Source organism: Anopheles darlingi, chromosome 3 (assembly GCF_943734745.1).
Source record: "Anopheles darlingi chromosome 3, idAnoDarlMG_H_01, whole genome shotgun sequence".
Classification (NCBI taxonomy): domain Eukaryota; kingdom Metazoa; phylum Arthropoda; class Insecta; order Diptera; family Culicidae; genus Anopheles; species Anopheles darlingi.
Genome location: NC_064875.1, coordinates 41,463,439 through 41,476,823, shown reverse-complemented (window position 1 = coordinate 41,476,823; position 13,385 = coordinate 41,463,439). Strand labels below are relative to the sequence as shown.

The 13,385-nt window shown below is 46.2% G+C and overlaps 1 protein-coding gene across 1 annotated transcript in view; it reads left to right on the top strand.

Moving 5' to 3' along the window:
• Positions 1-13,385, top strand: part of LOC125955512 (fibrillin-1) — a 66,729-nt gene that overhangs the window by 23,146 nt on the left and 30,198 nt on the right. The window contains 3 exon segments of the mRNA XM_049686646.1: positions 38-335; positions 4,935-5,060; positions 11,502-11,759. Coding sequence (XP_049542603.1) covers positions 38-335; positions 4,935-5,060; positions 11,502-11,759 — 682 coding nt within the window.

Below are 13,385 nucleotides of genomic sequence, written 5' to 3'. Positions count from 1 at the left end.
CACCGATTCGACGGACGATAACGAGGAAACCGATCAGGAAACGACGGACGATGACGCCGACGACGACGACGCTGAAGAGCCGGAAGGTGAGGACGAAGAACGCGACGGCGATCCACCAGCACGCAAGGAAACAATGGACACAACAACGCCCGCAACGATCGGCACGAGCTCGACGACGCTACCGACAACGATTGTGGCCGCCTGTGGTTCGGATCGTGGTGGTTGCGATCACGAGTGTCACATGATCTACCGTGGTAACGAGGTGGAACCGCAGATCGAGTGTAGCTGCTACCGGGGCTTCCTGCTGGACCGGCATGATGGAAGAACCTGTCACGGTGAGTAATTTGTTTTGCAGGGCGGTGGCGTCGTGTCACGCCAGATGGCCGATCGGTCGTCGACTGGTGGCCGGAAACTAAAATTAGCTTCGCTGGCGTTGTAGTGTTGTCGAGAGAACAAGACACAGGACTCGGAGAACTTGTGTTAGTTGGGGGTTGCCGGATCGGGATTATCGAGTAGCGGAATTTCGAGGGGCGGATTGGATGCGTTACAGAAGAACCAAACAAACAGACGACGGGTCTGTTGGTTGACCGAAAGGTGACGAAAGTGTGTGTGTGTGTGTGTGTCACCGGGCCCTGCAGATACCGTTCGAGACGTTGAGGCGTCATGCCTGAGTCCCGGGAGAAGTCGAGGCCCAATCGAGAGAAAAGTTAATTCCCGGTGACAAATGACGGTGTAGGTTGCGGGTTGTTACTAGCGCTGCAGGCCCCCCCATCAGGGGCCCTTTTCCAACCGCTGGCTTTCGAGTGGTTTGGGAGGAAAGGAGAGGGAACAGACGAGGGACTCCGTTGGTTCTGTTTTGCTATTCCTCCGATTCCGATTCCGGAGAAGTGTGGAGGGGGGAGGAGGGCTCGTGATCGGAACACGAAACCTTTCATCGCATGATGTGGGCGAAGGTGACATGAAAGTGTCACCCGATGGGTGGGAGGAGAAGGAGGAGGAGGAGGAGGAGGTGGCTGTAAAATATTACCAACCAGCAGCATGTAAATCTGCCCTCACATAAACACACACACAAACATCATCCCTTGGGGGAGGATCAGACGGGGAGATCCGTTACATTGGGCTGTTGTCAGGTTGATTGACTTATGCCTAATTGCTGCTAGATTGGTGATTTGATATGTGCGATAATCTAATCGCTCAAATTAAGGTGGTTAGAATGTGTCAAACTTTGTTTGTCCGCACATCATCGTGTCACCAATTTCAGTAATGCTGATGCCAGATAAAAGACTCGTTGATGAGGTTATGTGTAGCATTAGGTAGGGGAAGGTCAAATCGTTTTGTTTTAGTAATCCAAATGTGTATGTCTTTGAAAGCTTAAATCCAACATTGACACGATCAAGTTGTGGGGCTTTGTGGTAGCGGCGCACTCTGCTGAACAAATTTACTAAACCAATTGCTGATTAACTGATTAGATGATGAACCCATTTGCTGTGCATTCAACCGGGTACCACCAGAAACGGGGGGAAAATGTTTCCTGGATCTGTAAATAATTTGTGCATGATGAGTGCTTATTGCCGTAATTTTGACAACTAGAGCATGTTTTACTACGGATGATTTCATTTCGCACAAGCGATTGTCGGTTGAATGCGCCCAATAGTATAATTCATTTAGAGGCATCACACACAGATGCGCTGTTGGGAAAATGATTTCAAGCTGGGTTCTAGTAAAGAACATTAATTAATGTTCTGCCACCGTGCATTACTCAACGATATAACTATATACAGCGATCACGGAGGTTTCTTACTTCACAAGAGCTATGTTAATCGAAGAATGAGACGGTGTTATTTTGATTCAAAAAGTGTTATTCAAAAAGAATTACAATTTAATATTGTAATCCTCTACGAAATTGTTTTTCTGGCACGACATAGCGTCGCAGCCCTCTTTTTTTAATAGTGCTGGAAACATCTTATGAATCGTGGTGTGAATTATATTCAACTCTTCCTCGATTGTTATTACTTCTATGACGATGTGAACGACAAGTTTTTTTTTTTTCATATTTTAAATTCACAAATTGCTAGGTTGGGCGCAACACGAATGAAAATAGTAGCGATAACAGTCTCAATAAGAGAAATAATTTTCAATAAAAGAAATAATAAGCCTCACATTCCATAATTGTTTGACGCAATATTATGTCCGCTTAGAAGAAATAGACAATGTAAACTTGCTCTGACGATGTAATTTCGCTCTCCCGTTGATTAATCGTTTCCGTTTAATTTGTACATGTTAAGTTGAAAATACTAATTTAACAGAAATCACTTAGAGGTGCAGCTTAATACTTTTTTCTTCTCGATAGTTTTAATTACTTGAAATGTTCTATGCAATCAATCAGTATTTGCATTTCCCCAAATCACTTTTAAATCATTCACTGTTTAAAGTATCATGTTGTAGTTTGAATGATCATATTTTTTAATGTCTGTTTTTCCTTTTTAATTAGGGCTTTCAATAATATCAATCCAAAACTGCACTTCACAACATGTTGAAAGTATTTGAAAGAATAAATCTGTTTGTATGAATGCCGAAAGAGTATAAGAAAAAGTCAGTAAAATCTTAAAAATTATTCCTGTACAGCAGGGAATAAGTTTTGGGTGCCACCGAACCATAGAAAAAGATATATGCTATCGATCGCTTGTTTCAAGTTGCAATGTGCCGTTCCAGAAAAAGTGATATTTGTGGAAAAAAAATCATGTTCCTCCAGGATACCCTTGGATGGTTCTCCCTTTGAAATTCTCCCCGCCCCTTGCCACATGGGGCGTTGCTTCTCACGAATTGGGTTAGATATAGCTCCATCAAGCGCGTTATCACTCAAGCGTCAAATTCTATTTTGACGTGACACGTCTCTTGGGGTGTTGAAATTCTTCTTTCCTTCTTCCTCCTCGCATGGTCCAATGGAACACCAGCAGTAACGCGCTGGCTAGTTGACGACACTCCGCAGCTCCGAGCGACCGTATCGACCCATCTGGAGCAATGCTAATCTTGTCCATTGCCGTTAAGGTTTGTGAAGCAGAGCAGCGCCAGAGTCGCTAAAAGGACTCGTCTATCCCAAAAAGGGGGTCCAGCGGGATCGCGAATAAGGAGATTTAACGAAATTGGTTCGCTCGTCTCCGCTTTCGTTATCATCTCTCATTTAGCTTTATAGCAGCTTGGTGCGCTTTCTATCGTTGTCTTGAGTGGGACGAATACCAAATGGCGATACACACACACACACTAAAAGGGGTTGCTACATCAACCATCTGGGGTCCCCGTGGGTGTTTGAATGTTTAACTCTCGTTCGTTTGCAACTTGTACACGTGTTCCGTGTCGAGAGACGGGGTTGTAACACATGTTGCATCCAGGAATTCGAGGATATTTACCAATGGAAATGGTACATTCCAGTGAAATCTTACAGTAGTACACGTGGCACCCGGTTAAGCGGTAAGCTTAACTAAGATCAACTTTCTCATGAAACCGGGCTGGTAAACACTTTCATTTATCTTTTCCTCGTGGAATTAATGCCCGGGAAATTGGTGAAGGAAATGTTTATCTTTAGGGCCCTGTTTGGTGCTCTGCTTATCGAATGGAACCTCTGAGTTGCTCACACACACACACACATACACATGACGTGCACTAATCCTTTGGACTAATCGACGCAAGTTATCATAACGCATTTTTCCGAAAGGGAATCGAACGATAAACCCCTTCACGATCGCCTACGAGGACATTAACGGTTAAGCTACTGAAACGTGCATTCGATACGAAGCAGCAGCAGCAGCAGCAAAAGGGTTGATTGTTTTCCCTGGCCGCTACCGGGGGGAAGCACATCCGGCATAGCATAAAAACCGACGACGTGGCGCCTTGATTAATTGTCAGCACGCGCGTGTGCACACCGCCTTGACAGCACACGCACAGTGTGTGTGTGTGTGTGTATCTATGCTGGTAAATGGGACGCTTGCCGCACCTGTCAAATGCGCCACCTTCCCCTCCCACAGCTGGCGTGATGGCATCAAGTTACGTGGGATGACACGCTGCTGCTGCTGCGTCGTGATCGAGATCGTGATCGAGGGGATCGAGTAGCGACGACGTGCCGCTCCGTGTTTGTGTTTTCTACTTGTTTTCGGTTCCGGATCGAAATCGGGGCCAATTAGGACCTCCCCTCCACCCTTTTTTTCTCACAAAACACCAAATGGATTGTGCCGGGTCAGGTGAAACACTTAATTTTCGATCACTTCGCTGTCGCTTTGCTTCGGTATGGGGCGAGAACGAGATTAACGGGAGCGGTGCCGGTGAACCGAAAAGAATGTTTAATGACAGATAATAACGGGCCGGATTTGCATAAACGATGTGTCATCAATTAGCCACCGTAACACCTACGTGGTGCCGATGACGGGCAGCAAATAGTGCAGCAGTAGCGTCAGCGTCGGCAGCAGAGCCACCGCTAACCAACCATCGATTGACCGTGGCCAGCCGTGGCGCATCCGTTCTGGCCGGTCGCGTTGCTGGCGTTGATGGCAAATGCCAATTAATCTTGCTTGATGGTGCACCATTTAGAACGGTCCCAGCACGAGACGGCACGACGGGGTCTGTTTGGTTGTTTTCGGATGCTTCCGACCGTTGGTCTGGTGCGCTGGCGAGCGTGAAAAAGAGTCCGTGCCCCGTTGATGCTGATGGGGGACGAAGCAAACCACCCGCGTGGTAATGTCCGCGTCGTATAAATGGCCACAAATTTAATGCAAAATTCTACCCATTTTGTTATCGTTTCTTTTTGAGAGATAAATTTAAGTTTACCCCAAAGCAGGCCACGATCCTAGTGGCACTTTCAATTTGTAAAACACCCTATTATCTGCATCGTTTCATTAGCTAATTTTCGTTTCTCTTGCTGATGCTTCTTTATCTGTTTTAAGATATCAACGAGTGCTTGGAAAACAATGGTGGCTGTGAGCAAAGCTGCACCAACAAACCGGGATCGTACGAGTGTAGCTGTGAGCCAGGGCTGCAGATTGATACCCTTAACGGGCACACCTGTATCGGTAAGTTTACCCTCCAAAGCCATCGTAATCCTTCGCTTCGCACCGCTTAATGCCAGTGACACTCACGGACGCGCTTCTTGTACCGGTCTTCAGTTGAGCTCGCAACGCGCAACGCGTTTTCCACCTGCTTCTAACTCGTTTTAATGCTTGATAAGTATGAAAAATTGGCTTTCTTCCTTCACTTGCATTCTACTTCTGCAACATAATGCGTGGAAATGGGCGCGACTAGGAAGTAACTAAGGTAAAGGCAAAGATAGACTGTAAATGCCCTCTCTTGTGACGAGTAAAACTCATTATTAGTTCGGCGAGAAGTTCAAGGGTCCCTAGGAACTGCCCTGTCTGCCGCCTGAGGAACTGTTTGAAATTAGTTACAAAAGGCTCCCACCCCACCCAAGTAGCAGCAGCAGCAGCAGCAGGACTTGACAGAGCTTTTGTAACAACGTTTTGCACTCGGTGCAAGCAAATTGCATACCTGCATCACTCACACCGTTCATTATCCGTGGCCCCTTTGGCCCCTTTGGCCCCTAACGGACGGACAGCTAGGTGAACATAATTTAAATTATTTTTCGCTGACTTTTTGCTTGAGCATGAACAACGGCAAAGATGGCAAGCAACAGCAACAGCAACAGCAGCAAAAGACTTTGTTCTCCTTCTTCATCACCCTCCGGCGGGATGAGTGTTAGCTGGAGTGACGTCTCAGCGATTAGTTAGCGGCAAAGCGGGGGCCACAAGCGCTTCGCTTTCTTTTGAATAGGATGGTGGAGTTGGTGCAGACAGTTGCCATTATACGAACTGCCTCATTGTAATGAAGGTTGAACTGTTTCTTCTTAACCAAGGATAGGTCGGAAATTTCTTCGCTTAATGCTACGTCAACGCAACAGACAAATATGGTTCGTTGCGAGGATTCCATGTTCGGAGTTGTGTTTTTTTTAATTTAATTTTACAGTTCTAAACACCTTAGTTTACCTCACTAATTTCATTATGCAGTAAGGAACTAAAGGAAAGTGTGAAAGTGACACTTTCATTAGGCAAGGACGATCCTGAGAGAATTAAGTCACCAGCAGGGGGTTGGCATGCACTAGAAATACCCGACCTTGGTCTGGTTTTACTGGCCAGATTCTTTGGTTTACCGGATTGTAATCTCTTCTCGGTGATGCCAGAAGCCTCGAAACTGCAATGTCAGTGCAATGCAAACAAACAAGTGACTTCCATTAAGGTCATCGCTTTTCATCGCTAGCCCATGAACAGGTACGACCAAGGGGAAAGAAAAGGAGGGATTTGTAACCGAGAAACCGGGAGCGACTAAACGGAACGTAATTGCACATAATCCAAGCGATGAAAAGTATGTCCTGCGGCAACGGAGGATTCGCTCGGATCGTTCCGCTCACTCATAATAGCCATTAGTTTTGCTAAAGCCAGCTCCCCGCTAAAGTCCACCCCACTGGAATGCCCCAAGAGCCGACCCTTAGCTACCGGTTTCATCTTAAGGACGGTTCACCTTCGCTTGAAGCTCGACCCTTGAGGCTCGTACCTTAAGGTCTGACAGCGCAAACCATTTGGTGAAACTATGGAACCGGGATAGCTGTGAACGTTTGTTCAGATTAGCGGCAGGCTTGGTATAGGGCTCCAAACAAGAAGAAGAACAACAAGAAGAAGCGAAAGCTCTCATCTTTGCACCAGCCAGATAAACCCGGCACCAACCCAACGAGGGTTTAAGGTCAGTTCTCTGTAGGTCCTTCGCCCGGGGTATTACCTTACGAGTAATGTGCTCACCGATATGCCCTGATTTCTTTACGGCTCGCTCTCTCTCTCTCTCTCTGTACCGGTGAACCGTTCTGCGTATTTTTGTTATCCGCTTATGGTGCAGGTCTTCAGTGCATCTTGGACTTCGGGTCGGATTAGCTGGAGCTTGGCGTTCCCCGGCGAGCTTCTTTATGTTTTCTGGAGGGTTACAGGTTAAAGGTCTTGCTGCCGCTGGACTTGTATAACCGGTCTGCTAGAGTTGCTTGCTCGTTTGTTGCCACGAAACAATACTTTGCATGAGAGTCGCTTTTTTTCTTCCAAGAAACTGTGATGCGGCCATTACAGTTGGATTCTTTTGCCATATTTTTATTATCAACAAACAATTTTTTTATCAAAATCGGATTGCTATGCCTCTAGACTTTTGACAAACACGACAGGTAATGAATTTTCCTATGCACGTTGTTAGTACTAAGGCTTTTCTAGACCATAGTTACCACTTACTGGTTCCTCTCAAATGCGATTGGCTAATGGAGCTTTCAATGCTCTCGAATGAAAATCAACTCGACTACTCGATCTGAGTGCTTCTAGACTAGAGAGCGCCAGAGAGGTTGGCAGCTGAACCAAACCGATCAAACACTTCTGACCAACCGAGCCACTTATGGTATTAACTCTATTTGCGGGAGAACTTTTACAATTCGTCGATTCGTTTCTGTATCACGAACCAGCTTGCAACAAACTTCTTCTTATCACAGTTTCGTCCTGTGCGGCTGTTGATGTTGAACGTGCTGATAATGGTCAGCTCAATTGCATATCCTTACCTGTTGCTTCGTGTGATTGGTTTTAAGCTACAGGATTTTCAATCCGATTTCCAATCCCAAGACTGGAAAAATGATGAGGAAGATGCACTTTTTCACCAATTCAGTTAAATTTGGAGTAAAATTAGTGTTGCGAATGTACTATTAATAAGCATCAGCTTAGCGTTTCCGTTATGCTAAGAAGAGCGAAAAGTAATGGTTCAAACAGGTTGAAATGTTTAAAAAGTGACGAGTCGAACTATGAGAAAGCACGAGTTCTCCGAAAGAGTTATTGAATTGAAATACTCGCAAGCAAGACATGACAACTCGAAAAACCATATTCTTAGAATTTCGAGTCGCTGAAAATGGTCGTTGTTCAATGTTGTTCATTCTAATTAATTTGAGAAATAGGACACAAAATTGGCTTCATTCTTACAACTCGCTAACTATTTATATTCAGGCTATTCATACACTGCCAGAGAGAAACATAACTATTTTTACTGGCGAGGACAAAAAACTACAAATGAATCTTTTTTCGTGTTCTGTAAATTTTTTTCCCGTTAAAGTTTTTGCCCAGAAATATGATTGTGTTCTGTTCTTTGAGCATTACGAACAGCGTAACAGAATCCGAATTCTATCTCTATACCATCCGGAAATGAAGCGAACGAATAACTATAGAGTCGTTATTCGTTTGTTGTTTTATGACTCTTCGACTGTTCGACCTTATCAGTTCAGAGCACACCACCCCTTGGATGCTGTGGTACGGTAACCGGTTCGCACCGGCTGGCTATCTACTGCATTCCGATGCCATAAATCATACGCTTTCGATAAACGTTCGTTTGTGCAGTCATCTTAATGCTATTTACGACAAGCCGGCATCTTTCCTACTCCCCAGTGCACAAGCAAATGTGGCGGGATTCCATTTTTCAAGCGATTTAATTGGAAGATAGTTTAATAAAACGAATATTATCCAACCCGATTTGGAGCCAAACCGTGATGTTCCTACAGGTTGCACAGAGTTCACCGAGCCTCCCGTGGCACTGTAACCCGGTCCGGACTGGCGCTAACCAGCGGAAGTGCAATTGTCGTTTTTCAAGCTAAATGGTGCGAGCTCGTTAGCCCTAGCCGTTCGTGTGCCACCGGGGCCACGGTACCCAATCGCCGGCTGAGCGTAATTCAATAAAATATGCAGCACCGAAGCGCCGGGCGGATATGCCTTATCTGGCTTCCTGCACCCAACCCATTCCTTCTTCGAGTGTTCGGTGGAAATTGGAATTTCCCAAGGAAAGCGCAAGAACGATGGTCCCGGCGAACGCCTTACTAACCCTTTTCCGCGGCCATCGGCAACCGATGGCGTTCGGATGCTGGCCGGGACAAACTTTATCCTGGGCCCGTGCCTTGGCGTCATCCTATATAGGATCGTCGCGTCTCGAGGTGTCCATTTTCAGCACCAGCGACCCGAACTCTCCACCGGAAATGGAACAGGAAACCCATTTCCGTCGAGAGCGATTTTTGGGAAAGGGCAAAAAAGAACGAAGAAAAAGTTGGGACCGAGGACGGTGGCAATCTGATAGGAGTTCCATGAAGGGGTGGAGGGGCCAGAGGGCCCATGGCTTACGGTGGCGGTCCCTTCTTCTTAATGAAAAGAAGAATTCCGAAAGAGGATGTACGGGTTGATGGATAAACCTTTCTCTTTCGAGCGCGAAACCTCGGGGACGATCGCATCTCGCTTTTTGTCCCGCTGTCCCACTCGTGGACGCAGCAGAAAAACTTTCCCCCGAAAGTTAAGCAAAGAAGCTGCAGATACCTTAAAACGGATCATAATAGAACCGCCGGGAAAAGAGGGCCGGGAATAAGAAAAAGGTCCTGTCATGTCGTCGGTCGGGTTGTAAATGTTTGATGAAGCTGCAACCTCATGGTTGGGTTGGGCTGGAATGGGTTGGGACGAGTACTTGAGGGTTGATTCCTCGCCTCGTAATTAAGCGTGTTTGCCTCTCATTAGCACACAATGGCCGCCCAATGACGAGGTTTTGTTTCACCACCTGCATCTCATCCCATGAAAAGCTGCTGAACGAGTTTTGAATGATGTCGTGGCGTGACGGGGGACGATGCTGAAACAAGATAGGCCGCGGAGAGCAATGCGGATCGACCGTGCGGATCCGTTTTCTAAACTTTTCCGTGTTCCATCAGGCAGCGCTTCTTCGGATCCCAGCTCTTCAGCTGGCTTCGCACTTTTTGTTGGCCGCGCGCGCGCTCGAATTCTAATCCTTTTCAATCAACCATCTACCGAGGATCATCAACACGCGACCTAGAAGTGACTGATGTTCGTTCAGGTGTCTTTCGTTCTTTACCCTGGGGGGCAATTGTTTGGTGATGATATGATATGAGGAGACGAAACGAGATGAACTCAATTAGGATATTGAAAAGAAATGAGGGCTGCATGCAGCGAGCCAGAAACTTCCAACTCATCATCGTTCCAGCTGCTGCTGCTGCTGTTGCTACTGCGGCGGCTTTTTCGTCTCGTCCTTGCTACATGGAATCCCAGAGTTTATGCTGGTTTGGCTGCAGGCATGCTGGTGAAGCCTCTTCAGAAGACGAAGCCCCGGACGAGGCTTCTCGTCCAAATGCTTTTTTCTGAAACATGAAACCCTCCATCGACAGGCCTCTAGAGACATGTGAGAGAGCTGTAAAAGGGGGGAAGGAAAAACACTGGAAAAGAGGGAAAAGAAAGAAAGTGTCGACGATTCCAGAAAATTAATTCGGATTTCAAGCGTACAGACAGACCAAACCCCTTTCGGCAAAAGCGAGCGCACACGGGCTGCGGTTGCGAGTGCTAAGTAATTACCTCAGATAATCCATGGGCCTCCGATCCTTAATCATATGCGGCCCTAGCTGGGGGCCAAGGGCTAACATCAAACGGTGTACGGCATCCCCTGGGCACAGGACACTTGCGCGCGCGCGCGCCTTCAAGCAAACCATTTTAATTGCGTGGAAGCTTTCATTTCGTTTTTCTTTTTGTATTTCATTTCTCTTTGCTTTCGCCGTGAAAAACCCTTTTCTGTGACTTGCAACAAGTGGAACAGAGAGGCGATACGGGGAAGAGCTTAGTAGAAGAACGCACACCAGAGGCTCTACTACGCGGGCCTAGGTTACAATGAAGTGTTCTCGGAATGTTGGTCCAACCTTACACTTGCAAGCAAGCGCTTTGCAAGCGAAAAACACCCAAGCAAGCTGTGTCGTTGACATAGATTTTCCTCTTCGTTTATTCCACTTTCCGCACTCGCACTGCAAACGTATTCATCATTCTCAAGTGTCATCATCGCTAGGGTTGTGATGTGGTTACTTGGTTTAGAGGATGTCGCTGGAAAACTATGGCCACCTCGATATAGCGGGATTCTAGGACACTAGGGTTTAGAAGTCCTATGCCTTGGTTGAGTTTGTGAAGGATGTAGTAGGTTGTTGAAATTGAAATTTCTTTCCACACCAGTGAGAATGTCGTTACGAGGCGAGATAAGTTTGACGTTTGATCGCCATTCGAAAGCGATCAACCGGTTTGCTTGCATGGCATCTCGGAGAGCCTTTGAACTTCAAACACTTTACACACACCGAAGCCACATCATTTCCACGTCATTTGGAATGCATTTTCTAATACGATGGAACACCATTTTCTCTCTCTTTCTCTTTCATACACTACGCATCGCAATTAAACGTCACCACGCACGCACGCACGCACCTACCTACACATCAAATGCATTACTTACACAACTCACCCGCGAATCCACATCCCACCATCATCCTCATCCACGCATGCCACTGCCGGGAATTGGACCCGGAACTGGAATCCGAAACGGAAAACCACCGATTGGGGACTCCGACTCCGACGGATCACACACGGGCGGATCAGACATTAACGAGTGTCTGCTACGGAACGGTCACGGTCCGTGTCAGGATACGTGCGTGAACAGCTGGGGCGGCTACAGCTGCAGCTGCGATGGGTTACCGGGAACACGGCTAGCGTCGGATGGTCACGGCTGCGAGGATGACGGCGAGTGTGCGAACGAGAACGGCGGTTGCTCCCATCGCTGCCTAACGACCGTCGGTCGACTTTTCTGCCTCTGTCCGGATGGATTGCGGCTCGGTCCCGACTGGAAAACTTGCGAAGGTAGGGTAGTCGTGGGGTCGTGCTGGTCGTGGATTCTGAAGGTTTCGAACGACCGATCGATCGATCGATCGACTCTCGTGGGAGTCCGGGTTTCGTTCGCTCGTTTAAATTTGCATCCAAATGCCATAAATTATCCAACACAACCTGGGATTGGGGGAAACGTTCTATGCAGGAACCTAGAGACGATGTCGGCGATGCTGCTGCCGTTGCCGTTTAAGTGCTTCGATGATATTCGATGTGACACCACCACCGCCCTCGATCGATGGTGGTGTGCAAGCGTTCTCGTTAAAGGTCTTCCAGCGAGCGAAAGCATCACTTTCCGGCCTCTCGTGGGACGTCGTGGTTTTCGTTCACAAATGGAGCACACTTGAATGGCGTTTTATCTGCAACTTTTCATCAAATCGTCACTAGCGAGAAGTTAAAATTAACAAGCATCACATTGCACAACCATGGCATTGGGCTCGTTATGGTTGGTGAGGAGCCAGGGGTTCATGTGGTAACGTCAACCCCTTCGCCTGACTGGCAGGCTGATTGGCGGGCAAACGATGGAAATCGGTCGCTGGCAACATACGCTAATGGTTCGCCGGAACAGGGAAAAATGGATGAAGTAGGCGTATCTGGTGTAGCCGTTGCTGAGGACGACAGGTTATCGTTAACCCCGCCTGATATGTGAAGGAAAAATTGTGAAAAACTGATTACTTTAGCTATCTAACTTTAGCTAGCTTCTCACTTAGAACGCACCGTTTGACTTTGAACCAGAGTGTGATGCTTAGGTTCAATGTTGCATATTATGTTAACGACAATGCACGTATTACAAAGCGCAGTGTTGTCCTGTTTAAAAGCTTCACTAAACCCTCAGTGCATGCTTCGAAAATTGCAACAGTGTTTAAAAAAACCTTTCTATTTCATCAAGTGTCTCCTTTTTTTTATCCAATTAATCAAGTGAAATTGATGTTGTGTTTACCATTTTGTTAAACTAGATCGTTAATTGTTTTTAAATAGATGCATCGGATGCAAGGGTTAGACGGTTTGACGGTTCAATAAACTGGAATATGAGCAGAATCAGCAGGTTCAACAACACCAAGAATGCTTCGAGATGAATAGCATGAATAAATAAACAAATATTCAAAATAGTTTAAACTCGACTATTGACAGATTTCAATACTGAAGATTTAGAATTTTCTCAAACTAGTCTATCCACATCAAATAGATTTTGCTGAATGAAAATTGACTTTATCGAATGTTCTATACTGGATCGACATGATTGGAATCTATGCTTCTCCAATCAAAGAGGCTACAACAAGATAGCATATGCATAGTAGATAATTCTATCTCTAAAATAAGATAGAAATTGATGCGACCATGTATATTCAAAGTTTCACGCAACACAGTTTAATATGCATCGGACAAGCGGAGCGGAAAATTTTCCATCAACATATCAAACATTTTATTGAGTCACGATCACCAACATACAAAAACTTATCGAAAAATTGTCTTTGTGTTCAACATGTGTCCCAGTTTGAACCACTGTAAGTCTGGACCTTTGCCTAAACTATGTTAATCAAGACCGGTGAAGGAATGGGTGTTCAGATCATCTCTTGGAAAGATTTATGTATTCCAGAGCAA